General features: G+C 39.7%; 1 protein-coding gene and 1 non-coding gene across 3 annotated transcripts in view; both read right to left on the bottom strand.

Moving 5' to 3' along the window:
• Window positions 1-11,070, bottom strand: part of hmcn1 (hemicentin 1) — a 104,007-nt gene extending 92,937 nt beyond the window's left edge. Inside the window, exon 1 of one of the 2 annotated variants that reach the window (XM_055019030.1) lies at window positions 10,495-11,070. In XM_055019030.1, coding sequence (XP_054875005.1) covers window positions 10,495-10,750 — 256 coding nt within the window. In that variant the 5' untranslated portion in view covers window positions 10,751-11,070. The remainder of the gene's footprint in view (window positions 1-10,494) is intronic. The other variant, XM_035945611.2, reaches the window with a different exon arrangement.
• trnag-ucc (transfer RNA glycine (anticodon UCC)) lies at window positions 6,957-7,028 on the bottom strand. Its single transcript has one exon. It is a non-coding gene; the product is annotated as a tRNA-Gly (tRNA).
• Window positions 11,071-16,536: the final 5,466 nt, after the last annotated feature.

Raw genomic sequence — 16,536 nt, 5'->3', positions numbered from 1 at the left:
TGTGCATGCTGAAGCCGACAGAGAAACCTCAGAAGCAGCAGATCAGCACTGTCGACCACACACAGATGCATACTCAGATGTCTGAGACACTGATTTGCAAACACTGCGCCATGACACACAAAAGCATATTTAGTAGAACAGAACATGCCAAAAAGCCAAAAAATAAAAACAAAAAATCAAACTGTGATTGTTTTGGCAGATTTTGCAATATGAGTCACCATGTTAGTGGGAAAGGTCATTTATTTTGTTTCTTTTCCACTAAAAAAAAAATCTAAAAATGATTATGTGATTTGTGCTGTGGTTTGCACCAATCAAGAGTGTTTTCTTAGGTCTGGAAAATGTGTTTGCAGACTTTTCTGTAGCATCACAATGCCACATTTAGAATGGTATTTTTTGGACACATTTTAACTTTATTAAAAAAGTGGAACACCTGCAATTTGGATGCTGCCCTTGACCATATTGTGATTTTGATATTCCTTAGATTATTTGTTAAGGCCTAGTCTTTAGTTTTTCCAGTAAGAAATAAGTGATATATGAAAGATAATTTTTTGGCTTTGAAGGTTATAACACAACTGACCATGAGCTTAGCATGTGCTCATCACAGAATATGAGGTTCATCAATTTAAGCACAGGTTTCGCACTAAATTGCATCACATTTGTAGGAAATAAACACAACTGAACATGTGTGTATTATTTTGTAACGTGTGCTTTATGGGTTTTGAAACAGGAATTGTGCTATGGCATCGAAAACTTTGGGACACACTGTCTAAGGCGGTCTCTATGATACATGACTTCCCCCAGCACATGCTTCATAGAGGCAGGGAGCAAAGGGCACTGACAGCCTGACCTTCAGCCTTGCAGCTTGTAATTCAGATTCCCTAAACACTTGTCTGGTCCAGACACATTTGCCACAGAAAAACCCACACATGCTGCTGTGTCAATCAAACATTTTTAACCGCTTTGTTGTTCCAACTACATTTTTATCCTTTGTTTCTAACTTGTGTTCTTCTGGTACAGACACATAAATGTGCCACCAGTTGTGCCGCCTCTCAGGAAATGCTTCAGCACTGCAGACAAGGTTTCTCTGGAGGAGGAGAGAACAAAAAGCAGAGAAGCAGACAGAAGAAGTAGATAGTGAGAAGATCTCTACAAAAAGGAAAACTATGTGTAAAAGGCAGCACTGGGGCAGCAATCACAGCAAGAAAGCAGTTTTGATCATGAGTAAAGACTGCATTGCAGAGTTTTGTCTCCCTGCCAACAGTGCCACAGACAAACGTTCTGCATTAGATAATGCATCTTTCTTAAACAACAACATGACTGCTTCTTTCACCGGTACCCATGAGATAGTTTGTTTTCTGATGTAGACATTTCCAGTTCAGAGTACACACTGTCACTGAAAAACTTGCTCATGTTCAGCTGTAAACCTGTGGTCCTGCTGTAATAACATCATTAGCCTTTTACAAGGATATAATACCTTGGTTGGTCTTTTTCAGTGAATCAAATTTGGCCAAGCAGACAGAATTTTACTCAAGCAGCAATAATATATTCTTTGGCCACTCTGAGGTAGGCGAACTAGCTGTAAGCATAACACTGACAGATTATCACCTCATAAAATTGTTGTGGTGAGCGTGTTAGCAAACAATTGCACATCTCATAAGACATGGACCAACATGATCATTCCTTTAGAGTCATATCTCTGTCTAGATGACACATCTAAGGCAAATATTAATCTGCTTTCACTTCTGTTTTGGTCTCCAGTAACTGCTTCAAACTACATGCAATTTGGAGCTGGTAGTGATACTGTAATTGTGCTTATCTGAAGTTTTAAAAACAGCCGCCTGCTGCAGCTGGAAACAATTCTGTTGAGATTGAGGGGACTGAAACAAAACAAAAACATTACAGGTATTAAAACCAGAACAATAAGATGAAATATGTTAAACTGCAGAACTGAGTAATAATTCTCTGTGGGCTCACTACTTCTGTGTGTGGTTGTTATCTATTGTCCTGATAAAACAGTGAAAAGGGCAGTTTTAAGAATTCAAATACATATCATCTGTACTAAAACAAACAAAAAGTATTGTCACAAAAAGGATGACATCAACCCCTCAGTTCCTGCTTTCCTACACCTACGCCTTTGTACAGCAACCTGTGTCTTTCAACTCAAATACTCACTGAAAAACCCCAAAAGTGTGCCATCTATCTATTTCTGTGGGAAGACACACATCACTCTGTTAATATGTCATTTCTGACACTGCTGAAACTTTACATATGTTTCGACTAAAACGTACATGAACAGCTTACACAGTTAAGCGCAATAAAAAAACACAGCCTTCAAAATCACAGCCAACATGAGGTCATGCCACACCAAACCCTGGGAATGTTCAAAGTTTGGCATTGGATCTTTTTGGACGTAAATCTAATGTGTTCCAAATGAGTTCACCAGACTCTAAAAGTATGATGTAAAACAATGAAATCAAGTCAATCTGTGCTAAAAAAGAAAGTCTTTCAGAAAAAAAAAACTTTCCTCAATAATAATGTCTAGACATCAATCTGAAAATGCTGATTTGAGGGAAGCCCTGACTGAAGAGGCAACCATAAAAGTGCTGAGGTTGCTGCTTATTATTAAGGGTAATAAATGCTAGTAAAAATGCTGTCAAATACTAATATACACCATAGTGTACGTATGTCTGCAGCTGGTATCGCTGGCAACAAGCAGCTGGAAACTATCCACTTGGCTTCTTCTAGGGCAGTGAGCTTGAGAAAGTGGTTTGGGATAAAAGTTCTGTTTGAGAGGTACAAAAATCACCAGTATCTTATTCATCATGACTATGTCTGAAAACTCTTAATGTGTAAGGCAGCTCAAGACTTCTGTAGCCACGACCCTATTACAGCAACAGACACACCAAACTGCAAGAACAGCGTTTAAAAGCTGCTCCCAAAGGTCCAACAAAAGGCAGCCAGTGGCAGCTGTTATCAAAATCACCTGACTTGCCTCGGGTGCTCGGCTCTGCCAAATAAATGAACTCAGAGTGGCTTTCTGCTTATGCTGAGGACACATGGTAAGAGTTAGGGATAGGTCAGTTAAACATGTCTGCTCCAGAACAGGAAAAACACATCTTAGATGTGTGGCAAAACATGCATTCTGATACACAAGTCAAATTCTATGAAAAGACAAAGCATTATGGTTAGATTCCTCTGCAAAGTGAAGCCTCTCAGAAACAAAGTGTTCTTTAATTCATCATATTAGAAAATACATTGACATACATTAAAATACATTTCTCTTTTAATACAGATATACTATTTATAGCTTACATTTGAAAATTAGACAACAGTAGGATTGGAGGTTAAAGAGGTGTAATTAAACTATTTAATATATGGTTGAGGTTTTATAACAATTTATAATTATATAAAACATAGATTAGTAATCAGGAAAGTAATCAGAGTAACACTCATTCTGTCTTTAGTCCCAGCAATCACAGCACAAACTCTAGGAATACAGTATTCATGGTAATTAACCAGGGATGTGCGTTCGTGCATATTTGACTTTTCAACCAAGTCCCTTCCAGATGATAGCACATGTGGCAAATATATCATCTGAGTATGTGTTTCTCTGCTTTTCAACCCTTCTTTTGGTCCCAGGTTCACATCTCCATACTCAAAAATCCAGCCAAAAGGTCAAAAGGATATCAGCAAGAGTCCAGGCAGTGATGTCAAAGAAACCTGAAGGTCACAACCAGGGCAATGACACCTAAAAGCCTCTGAATGAGGCTTGAAGTTCAACAGAGGTTGGAAAACAAGTACAAAGCCTAAACGGAAATGAACCTAACATTGCAGAAAAGAGAAAATATTTGACAAATGCCTCTTAAATGGGTCACTCACTCCAAATGGACTGATGTCAGCCAGGGCACCTAAAGGTCATCAGCATGCTTATTTTGTAAACACCAACAATGTGCTTTAACTATACTTAGTCTTACAATCCCCAAAGCTGTACAACTTAAACTTGTATACAAGGAATAGAAAGGACAATGCTTAAAGTGTTTCTGGATCAGTCTTCAGGTATTTGCTACCTTCCAAGATAAAAGATAACCCTGAGCAACAATTACAAAGTGAAATGGAGGTGAAACTATTGTGCTAAGAAGATCAGAACATCAGAAGGTGAATTTGGAGTCCTAAAATTGAATGGCCGTTTTAATATTCCAAGGTAGCTCTATTAGATCATAAAACACACAGACAGGCATTGTAGTCTGCCACACTCCTCCTCTAATTCTCCAAAACCTCCACCTCTCTCTTTTGGCATTCCTGCCTAATAGCATCATTATTGACTCTGTCCAGCTAAATGCAGGCTCCTTGTAATCTCACAGGGGCGGGGTGGTTCAGACAAAAAAAAAAAAAAGAAAACTGCTGTTCTGGAAAGAAAGAAACAAAGAGAAAAGGGGATGTTAGAAAAGGACACTGAACACCAACAAAGGAAGCTCTAAGATGAGCGCCTTTGATCTTGGAGAGGAGGTAGAAGCTATCCCATCAGTTCCTCTCATCATTCCACACCCAGAGGTTTGGTCCATCTCCTTGTAACTACAGATAGCTGGCAGGAGAAGGTTAGCGAGGCAGGACATCAACTCAGTGGAACCAATCTTCAGAGCACATAGTTGAACAGGGCAACAGAACGCTGGACACTATCAAAACAGAAGCAAAACTCCAGAGCAAGATGCTAGTGATTGGTTTCATTTGGAAATGTCACAATCTTGAGTCTGAACATCTTGATTTGAGCAAACTGATGTTTGGCAGGCATCGGTCACTAAACTAATCAGTCTGTCTATGATTCACTCTCTCACTGCTTAGCATGTACCTTTCCACTAACACATTCATGGCATTCAGGAGATGTTAGGATGTTTTTACTGGTTTGTCTGGGTGCTTCAGTACACTGGGCTTGTTTTATGAATTTTTTATATAGCCTAGGTGCACATGGACAACAGAAAATTAAAGAAAGGGAACTCTTAGTTCAAAGGCAACCCTATGCCAGCACATCAGACTTGAAATTAAACAAAGACTGTTACATTTAAGTGCTAACATTCAGTGGTAGGGTTTATCCTGACACAAAGACAGAACAAGTAAAAAGTTGAACCATCATTGCTCTCTTAGACAGTCACCCGACCTCAGTCCAGCTAAGTACACGTCTCACTTGCTGTAAACCAAATTAAAAGCATCCAAAGCAAGCAAGAACTGAAGACAGCTGCAGGACAAACCTGGCAAACATATACCAGGATAGATACAACAGATCATAGACTTAAACTTTGTAACCAAATATTAAATATAATGACTTAATTGTTTGAGTGTAGTGTAACTTTATGTCACCTTGTCTTGTACTTTCTGTCTCTTCAATTTGGAGGACACTGCTAAACACTGTTTCAAAGGGCCAACACATACCATCTGATGTGGATGCAAAGAGTCTCAAATTAAAACAGCCAGAATGTAAACCTTACAGTCATTTCATGTTCATCATACTGGAGTACACAGACAACACCAACAAAATAGCATCACTGCCTTAATACTTTCTGACTACACTTAATGGTTCCAACTATTTTAAGTGTGTTCGGTCCCCCACTGACCCAAAGCGCTGGACCCTGACCCATCTCAACCTCAGCCAATTAAACACTCACACAAGCACGGATAACACTCACACAAACACACCCTCTCACAGCAAGGTAGTATTTACAAGGACGAGCATGTGTATGTAAGGACGTCAGCAGAGTCGTGAAAATGGCAACGCAAAACCCCAGTGGAAAGGAAGCAAATTTGTGGCCACATGCACACACATACTTATCTTATTTCATGTCATCTGTACACATGGTAGAGCTTCTTTACTGATGTTTAATTGGAACTTGCACAAGTTGGCATTAGTCCTGGAATAGAGGCTATATTTCATGGCTTCAGAATGGTAGGAGTGTTGTGAAATAACGTTTATTTGGCTGTAAACTCTCAAATAAATGTTCCGTGAGTCTTGTGGGTCTGTTTGTAATACACCTTTGACTTCTCAGTCTAAAACGGAATTCCTTAATGGCACATTACTCATCATCCTCTAGACTGCAACTAAAGATGAGAGATGTTGATGTTCACAGCTGTTCTATACACAGTCCAGGACTCTCTTACTGAATTCTCTCAATAAGTAAACTCATTCATAATGTGCCAGAACAGGCCAATTGTCAATATCATTGATCAACTAAACCAATTCAGATGAAGAATTGCTTAAGATGCTAGAAGACATACAGTAGTATGAATATTAATGCAAAATAAAATTAGATTTCTATACAACCTTGCAAAAATTCATTAACAAATGAAGAAGTTAATTCTAACTTGAAACAGCAGTGTACTGAAGAAACTCTCAAAAACAGTCAGACTTCCATGGTTTTGTACGTAAGAAATCGAAGGAACCCGTGCTATCTCTCAGACTGGAGTTTCCACATCATTACCCTTCTTTTGAACTGGTTTCCATTTTAAACGTGTGGCTGAATTACTAGAATATTGCAACTTGCAGGGGTGGAGCTGTAGAATAACTTTATAGTGTTTGAGCCTTTTCAGTCATGGGTGAGCTGGTGTGCTTCAGCTGCAGCATGCAGAGAGGGGTCAACGGAAAAGGCAGCAGGGACTTGGTAGATTTGCTCATTTTAAAAGGAAGAGCAGAGATACATCTAAACCATTTTTTTGGTCATATTTGATAGGCACACAGGAAAGCAGGGAGAAGACATGCAGTAAAGGGCCATGAGCTGGAATCGACACCAGGCTGCTGCGTACATGGGTTGCTCGCTCGACCAGTTGAGCTATCTGGGCGCCCCAACATCTAAACCATTTTTAAGACAGAAAGGAATTATTTTCATTCAAAAAAGAGCCATCTAAATATGTAACTTTGATACAATCTTAAAGGATTCTATTAATCCCAAAGGAGTCTCGTGAAAAACAGATGCATTGGCTGGGAATTGAACCCAGGTCAACTGCTTGGAAGGCAGCTATGCTAACCACTATACCACCAATGCACTAACAGCACCTTGAAATTAGTTTATAGAGGTCAGATCAAGGACCTGAACGGCATTTACGCATTTAAGCTTACGTTAGCTGATGCCTCGACTGGTATAACCATTACCATTTGGAGAGAGAGCGTTAACCTGAACATGACTCTGTGGATAACAACCCTATGGGGTGGGGGATGAGTTGCTGCCCCAAGTGGAGGCATTTAAGTGTCTTGGAATCTTGCTCATGACTGAACAGAAAATGAAGTGTCAGATGGACAGACAGCTTGGTGTAGTGTCAGCAGTAATGCATGTGTTGTGGCAGATCATCATGGTGAATATGTAGCTGGCAGGAAAAACTCTGGATTTACCAGCTGATTTACGTTCTAACCTTCACCAGTGGTTTTCAGCTGTGGGTAGTGACCAAAAGAATGACGTTGAGTATACATGCTCCTGAAATGACATTCCTTCATCGGGTGGATGGACTCAGCCTTAGAGATAGAGTGAGCAGGTTGGGGTAGAGTGGCTACTCCTTTGGGTTGAAAGGAGTCAGTTGAGGTGGTTCAGGCAACTGATGAGGATGTCTCCTTGGCACGGTCCTTTGGAGGGTGTCCAGGAACACCCAACCTGAAGGAGACCCTGGCATGGATCCAGAATTTGCAAGAAGGGTAACATATTTCAGCTGAACTAGGCTCACTTTGGGATGGTCCAGAAAGAACTGGAAAGTGTTGTTGGGGTGACGAACGTCTGGAAGGACCTGCGTAGCCTGCTGCCACCACGCCCAGCCCCAAGTAAGCAGAAAAAATAGCTATCAGGGATCCAACAACAAATGATCACACTAAAAAAAACTTCTACAGTTCTTTTAGGGGAAATTCATGCTTTGACCAGACACAGTCACCTTTGAGACAAGCTATTGTCATAATGGATGTAACAGGTTACATCAGTGAGTTTTCCCAGCTCTAACATAGTCACCTACTGTCATTGTGTGTTTTTGTTGGTGTGTTTCTCAAGAATTGCTCATCCAAATGACACAAACAAAAAACAGACACACACACACACACACAGACCCCTATAGTGTTAGTGAGATGCTCCCTTTCAGAGGTAACCAGGATATGAAATAAAAACACAACAGGATAGCAGAAGTTCAACCCTAACACTCTTTCATTGGAGTGTTCTCAGACTGTAGTGCTAAATAGCCAACCCCTGTACCTCAGTAAAATGACTTGTGAAGTATCCTCTTTCTTTCTTTCTTTCTCTCCCTGCAGGATGGAGGAAAGGGGGAGGCTTCCTGACTGATCTTCCCACACAGGCCTGACCCCAATACCCAGGCATCCTCCTGACACTCTTGCTTCACACTCACAGGCAAGCACACACAGACACCGGCAGAAACACAGATTACAGACACACACTCTTCTGTTTACTGTGTCAGATTGCAGTGTAAATAAAGAGGGAAGCTCTGATTTAGAAGGAGCCAAATCAAACAGGAGGGACAGCGTTATCGCACTGGGTTGTATGAAAAGAAAATGGATCTGTGTCAGAATGAAACAAACCCGTAATAAAAGTTCCTATGAAAACAAAACTGATTCTCTCCAAGGGTCTGGGCTATTGTTGGAAAAAGGGCAAAAAGTGAGGAAGAGAGACAGGGTCAGAAAAACATTCGGGAAAATGTTCAGCTACCCCTGCTCGCAGTGTGCTGTGCTAATCATTCCTCTATTCCCCTGGGGGTTTTGGAGAACACATTCTGACATCCTCGTAAACATTTTAAGAAGCAAACGAACGTCACTTGCTGGTGAGGGACAAACACAAAGAAGAGAGTTTTTTTTAAAGAGAAGTCAACACCAAAGCTCTGAATTACGCTTTTGCAGTTGACTGTAAGAGGAAACTGTTATAATTACTTCCTATTGAGAGCAAGATTTCCTATGAACTAAGTTTTGAGATTAACTACGTGTTATAATCACAAGATTCTTTCACTGCCATTGCTTTATCCAGGTACAGTACACCATAACTCTTTTATCATATGCTAGTGATCCAAGATATACTTTCCCTCAAGAGGCACACAATAATTAATTCATCATTTGTCACACTTGTGTACACTGAGCATATTTCTTCCTTGAACATAATTATTATTCTAGCCACAGAGCTGGCAGACTGAATCAATGGTGAAGGAAATTTGCTTCATACGAATCTGTGACATGGTGAAATTTAGCAGAGAAAAAACATCTGGAATAGGAATCTGTGTCTTCACCACACAGATCCCCTCTGTCTATTCATCTCTGTTCTTCTCCCTCAGATCTCCTGGATCAGTTTGTCTCTGGAATTGCTGAGTTTATTTTTAGACCAAAGTAAGAAGATTTTGAACATATAGATCATAAAGCAGAAGAGGCACAGTAATAGTCATGAAGCATGTTTGGTAGGACACTAAAAGTCTTCAGAACAACAGCAACAAATTATTGTTATAAGTGCTTCAGTACAATGTTTAAAGGCAGCTATTCCTCAGTCAGCTGTCTGTCATTTATGACACAACATGTCTCAGTTGACCTTTGTAAGATCTACTGTGGTGTTTCAGTGAAGTTTCTGCAGCACAAACTCCCTCCCGGTACACATTCTGTAGCAGGTCTTGCTCTGGTTGATGAATGAACATTTTCTCAGGTGGACCCCTTCCACTTCTCACCTCCAAATCGGCATACAAACACCCATGAGTTGGCATGACAGCAGCCTTGGATAGTGTTATTGTAAGCAGATAAATTACCTTTCTGCTCTCTCAGACTAGAACTATTACAGGGAGTTTAGACAGTCTCTGCATAGCAAAAACTTTCAAATTTCAAATGCTGACTTGAGTAAAGTTGTGACTGTGTCTGCAAGGAAGAATTTCATTCTGTAAGTGATGTAATTACTGTAAGGATAAACACATTGTGTGTTCTCCAGTAGCTCTATTTGGATTGCTGCACTCCCAGACTACAGTCCACCAGGACTCCCTTCTAGCTAAATGTGAATATTTAACACTGATTATTTGGAGATATTTTTTCTCATATGAGTGTTGCTGCGCCTCTGACCTACAAGCCAGGGTTACTGTTAAATGGCCCAATGACATATTGTCTTGGCATCAGAGTTCAGAATGAGAGAGCACCCAAGGGTGATGATAATCATCAAGCTGCATTGCAAACCTAAAGCCACACACTAACGCTGGCGGAATGCTAATGATAGTGACCGCCAGGCTGAACATCTGTGTGCGGAGACGAAATCCCCCAGAGTCCCTCCTCTGGAGGTGTGAGGAACATTAGGCGTTTAGAGGACGGATTGTGAGCAAACTATTACATTTCTCACTTTTCTGTCCGCTTTTGTTGCGACTGCAAAGAGTAAACTCCGAATAATCACAAAACACTTGGGCACATTTTTACTGAAAAGCAGGGAAAAGTCATGCTCAAAAAGGAAAGTAATCAAACTGATCACTACACATTTAGGCTTTCCCTGCTTGTATGCTAACTGGCATTACCTGGGTCATGGAAGGGCACCAGGGCAAAGTTATACAAAGGCCTGTTGGGTCTGCTGAGGGATGTCTCCAGAATCTTGGATGCCCCCTCGATAACCTGGACCAAGTCGTCGTACATGGAGCCGGTCACATCAAAAACGAATGCCAGGGTGGATGCGCCCTCCGGGATGTCCTTCTTTGCCTCCCCGGTGCCTGCGTCCTGCCCGCCGGTAACCGCCACTGACAGCAACAGCAGCAGCCACATCAGTCTGGTGCCCATTTCAGATCCAAGAGTCTTCTCGGGCAGAGTTCTTGGAAATGTTCTCGCCAGCGGGAACTTCAGAGTGAGTCTCGAGATAAAGGCTCAGACATCGGGCTCGCAAACATGGACTGAAAGTTATTTATAATAGTTTATGAAGTGCACAGCATCAGACAGACACAGTGGAATAAAGGAGCCCCTCCGTGCTGCTGCTGTCTCCGTGCGCCTCTCCGGCTTGTTCTGCAGTTTGTTGCAGCCTCTCACCTCTTTGTGAGCTAAACTTCTGATCCCAGCTGCTGTGGCAGAGTCTGTTCTCTCAGATCTGCAGAGTCAGGAGCCCTAGTTCAGCTCTGTCATACAAAGACCACCTCTCAGCTGGCAGAAAGTCTCCAAGGCGCAAACCACGGCCAATAGCAGAGCTATGATTGGACGAGATGTTTTGGGTGAATCTGGGAGACCGTGTGCGTGATTTACTTCACCTCAGTCACGTTTTTGCGTTATTCAAAGAACCACGGTGCCTTAATATGTCCTGTTGTAGTCCGACAACGGTTATAAAACGGCTTTGTGGCAGATTTACGCACAAGTAGTATGTCTGTTGCAGCTCTCACGAATGGAAAACTGCGGATAATGCACCGATTACATGCAAATTATTTGAAGAGAACTTAATATTGAACTATGAATGCTGAACATAAGTGAGACAAACTGGAAGAAACACAAGAGCAGGCAATAAAAACAGCTCTTTGGTGATTTAGATCCCTGTACTGCCATCTAGCGGTTGTACTGATCTCACACAATTACATACCACAAACTGTTACAAGTCTTACTGACAAATTACATGCTAAGATATAATAGATGTCCTCTGTGATGAGGTGTCAATAGAAGACAAATATTTTTTTATGTGGAAAAGACAAAGATAAAACAACAATAACAGTGGGAACACTAGATAGATACATAGATAGATAGATAGATAGATAGATAGATAGATAGATAGATAGATAGATAGATAGATAGATAGATAGATAGATAGATAGATAGATAGATAGATAGATAGATAGATAGATAGATAGATAGATAGAGATGCATGCAACAGTATACTGTTCATCATATTTTACCCTCCATTAAAAAGAGTTTTAATTCTATATTACCAGAGCACTTTTCATCCTTGGTGCACAGAGGCATGAAAAAAAACTTTCATAATTTCCTGGAAAGTAAAGGAGTATATTTGCTCAAATAATATACTCAACCAATATACTTAAGTACAGTTTTGCTGTACTTTATTTGAGTGTTATTGTCTTCTGCTGCTTTCTAGATCTTCTCCCCTGATGACAAATAATGCACCTTTTTACTCCACTACATTCATCTGACAGCTAGGGTTACATTAAAATAAGATTTTACACTAAAAACCACTTAAAATAAAGCTTTTTGTTACAATTGTAGACCACTGCTTTACCTTTTTTTCTGCTTTTGATCTGTTCCAATCAAGCAAGCATGTCAGATGAGTTGTTAACAGTTCTACTAAATACACATTTCCTCTCTAAACTTCTCACATGGTTTTATTTCAGTAATTGAAGTCAAAAAGAAGAAGAAAAAGTGGTCATATCTAGTTTTTCAAAACAGCACAGATTACAGAAAAGAACAAGATAATGAGTGTGTATCAAAACTTTGTCGTTTCTTCTGTCCTCTCCCATTTAATCATCCCATGACCCCTAAGATTCATTTTGTGACCCTTTAAAGGGACCTGAGCCTTGGATTGGGAGATGCTGGACTACTCTTCCTAACTGTAGATAAAGCAGTTTAATTTAGCAGCACCTCCACCAGATGTGTCAGAATTAGCAATTGATAATATTTTATAATAGGGATGTTTTATTGCACAGCCAGTACTTGAAGAATTAATGCTCGAAGTACATTTTGCTGATATCATGTGTACATTTGCTTAAGTAGGATTTTTAATGCCGGATTTTTATCTGTAATGATGTATTTATACTTTCACGTATTTGTACATTTACCTAAATACAGGATCTTTATCATCCACTGCTAAAAAGTGAAGTGGATGTAGTTAGACACACAGTGAAACACAGATCATGTAAACAGCACTGGATGCACTCAGTCAGTCTTTGTATCATGAACCTATTTAAACATTCAACCTGCTGATGAGTTTCAGTGATAATTTCTGCACTAAATTACCAGACCATCCAGTCTGTCACATTTGCTGGTCTGTTACTCAGCTGTAATTTCCTGTTGACTTTCCAGTAATCCAGGCCTCCACTTAATCTTCACCATCATTCAGGCATTCCACAATCTGAAGGCCTTTAAGCCATTAAGTGGAGAGGATTGTTGAAGGCGAGGAGACTCCACAGACAATAACTGACAGATACAACCTCCTGACCAGTTTCTGAAATGGGCTACAGCCTCATATTATCTAATTCCAGATCACATCTTGAGTGGTCATAACAAAAAACACAGATGTTTATCTTCATCAGCAAAGCTTTGCTCTATTCTAGCTGTCCAGTATGACAGGACAGTGTAACAACAAGCCAGGAACCTGTAACCAAAAAACAGCAGAGTGAAATTTCACAGTAGCTAATATTATTACTTACATATGTATTTGCCCTCGTGGGAGATGTCAACCTGTAGGATTCTTCTCTATGTGACAAATTAGATGAAAGAGGCTTGCAAAACTGTAAGTAGAGAATAAAATTAATGAATAAATAATTAATGCTTGCTTGTTTGCTTGCTCTAGCAAATCATACAGAATCACACTGCACTATTGAACAAAAAAAACACGTCATATTTTCCTAAATTCAATCCATTTTTTTTAACATAGAGGAATGAGTATTAGTCGCTCTCTACAAGAGAATGAACGTCATGCAATTACCAAGTACACAATATTTTGGGAATGACAAGCGGCGGATGGAGAGTCGGGTAGTAGACCAGAAATCACTACCAGTTGTATACAGCATTTCCAGTGCACAGTGCCACACATCTGCAACGCATAAAGGTAATGAGGTTGCGGAATGTTGTCCCACTATTCCCAAGCGACTTGGTGAGGCCGGTGGACGTTTTAGGGGACAGGATCATGTTGTCTAGCATCCAGAGCTGTCTGAAATGATGTCTTACAGGACAAATAGTGGAGTTGTGCACATTCAGGCATCTAGATACGGCCCTATGTGACATGCCAGTAATACAACAGCCTGTTCTCAACTTTCTTTTTTCGTCTGTTGTATCATGTCAGTTGAGTAAATCTGGAATTTGAAGGCGGTCTTTAATATTCACTGCAAAGAAGTGTCTCTGTACTGGTCACACTGCTTGATTATTGTGCTTAAAACCCTCACCTGAATAGGATGTGGATAAACTCAGTGGTCAAGAAATTGTCACGTTTCACTATGTTTAAGTCTTTTCTAACAGAAACAAGATTTTTAACCATTTCTCTAAGTCAGAAAAGAACACCATATGCATGGTGCTTTTATAGTTTTGTTCAGTGCATGTTCTAATGATTTTCATATGGCTTTGGCATGATTTAGTTTCGCCAAAAAGTTAAAAACATAAAAGCCTATAACTATCTTGCTTGGAATAGACTTTGCTATTTGATTATGAAGGGGAATCTTGATGAGCATTACGCTAATGTACACTTTTCCCTTTTCATCAGCATGAAATTGGTATGTTTGTTTGTGGATTTTTATTTTACTATCTTGTTTCTACATGTCTTTAACCAGAAAAGAATGATTAAGTTAAGATATTTTCCGAATTTATATTAAGAACTGTCTAAAATATAAGTTACATTATGTACTAAGGTTATTGTTTTCAGTTGAGGATTTTTCTGGGCAAACTTTATTCTTCAGTCCTGTCTAACACTCTTTTTTTGCAAACAATTAGCATGTTTTGGCACTAGGGGGAGCCAGTCAGTCACTGATAATCATACTGATTGATGGTCAGAAATACAATAAGAGGTCAGGGAAACTCACTGTATAAAGTAAAAAATTATATGTTCAAGAAAGATATGAAAATCAAAATACATGACTGTCTAAAATAGACTGGTATTAGTAAAGTGTGGATTTCATAAAGGTAATATGAGCAGTTCTGCAACAGAGGATGTGGATGGAAAGTTGCATGGAAACATTCAAATAAGAATCCAGACCTCACTGACCAAGATTTGCTCAAATGATGGAGGAAGAGAGCTTCTGCTGATCAGAATTTTGCATGGCAAACAAATAGGGAGACTGAAGCTTTTTGAAATGCGCCGTGGCAAATCCAGCAAGGCAGTGATTACACAACACGTTTCCCAACATAAATAAATCACAGCTTTTCAAAAGCAGAAACAAGAGAAGTCAGAGAGAAGCACATCCCATTCCTAACAAGCTCTTCCAGGAGAGAAACATATTGAAGGGATTGTGATCACAGTCACATGCCTACATACTAATTTCATTTCCTTTCTACTATTCAAGGCAAGCTAGTAATAAGATTGACTCATCTCAAAGCAATTTGCAGAAGCAGATATGTTGACACAGGGAATTCACACCCTTATTCTCTGGAAATATGAAGGAGTGTGAAAGCTGAGACAGAGGGCAGAAAGTGAAGAAGATACTGTATGAGAAAAGGGTCTACTGTAAAACACACAGGATTGCCTCACAGATTCACACACTGACACATACCTTAATTTGTTTTTAAGGTCAAAACCAGATTAAAAAGTGACAAAGTTGAGAGATGCTTTATCGGGTGCAGACAGAGTTGAACATTGTTTGAGGTCAGCAGAACTTGGTACATTTGTTTCCACATCAAAAGCCAGTTCAGCAGGTAAACAAATAAAACTTGGTGACCTTGTGATTATAAATGAGTAAATGATTAAAGAGATGGGACAAATAATGATCTATTATTATAGAGGGGCATTCAGTCTAATTGTAATATCCTACTCATATAAAATTCAACATATGGTTTTTATTTTGACTTCTTTTCCACTGATGTGCTCTTTAAAAGCAAAAATTTCATCGCTTAACATGCTTACTTAATAATTACTATGGGAGATCTACAACAGTTTGTACCAACAGATTTATTTATACAATGACACAACACTGTCCCAAGGCAACCACCAGTCCAACACGGCTCTAATCCCAAGACAACAAATCAATGATTTACTGAGTTGACCAGCAGGCATGGATCTTGAGTTTTCATTGTACCGTGCTGCCTCACAGTGACATAACAGATCACATTCTTGTTTGATCTGTTTTGCTTTGACTTTTATGAGAGTCTACGTGATATTCCTGTGATTACATTTCTGTGGATAATGCCCTCTTTTATTCTTATAAATTTATTCCTACTTAGGCTTTAAGAACTCCAAACTGCTTCTTATAACAGAACATTAGCCCCTTTGTCTGCTGATGCAGGTGCTGTTGGAAAATACTGCGTCATCGTCTCTTTTCACCAGTTACACCAAAAGCCGAAATGCTACAGGACAAGTTTTGGCAACCAGTCTGTCTGTTTTAGGTTCTGGCAAGGTTTGGGGGTTTGGCAGGAATATACTCGCCTGAGGTAGTTGCTCTAAAGACTTACAAAGGCTGACAAAACCAAATAATGTGCGTTGCGTAACTTCTCTTACAATTTCACAACAACCTAACTTTCAAAAGCTGACATTAGACTAATGTTCTTCTTCAGTTTAACAGTGCTTTTCAGAAAATATAGTAAGAAAATGAAATGAGAGAAAGGGAGAAAGAAATATATAGTGGCAACTGCAGCTCCACTCTTTTTGTGTACCTGCACTGTTGCTGTGTTGTTACACCACTTTGAAAAATGAAATGTTTTGAAAATGTTGTCTT

Source organism: Amphiprion ocellaris, chromosome 2, assembly GCF_022539595.1.
Source record: "Amphiprion ocellaris isolate individual 3 ecotype Okinawa chromosome 2, ASM2253959v1, whole genome shotgun sequence".
Classification (NCBI taxonomy): Eukaryota; Metazoa; Chordata; class Actinopteri; family Pomacentridae; genus Amphiprion; species Amphiprion ocellaris.
Note: the sequence above shows the minus strand (reverse complement) of the source record. Positions and strands in the feature narration are given on the sequence as shown.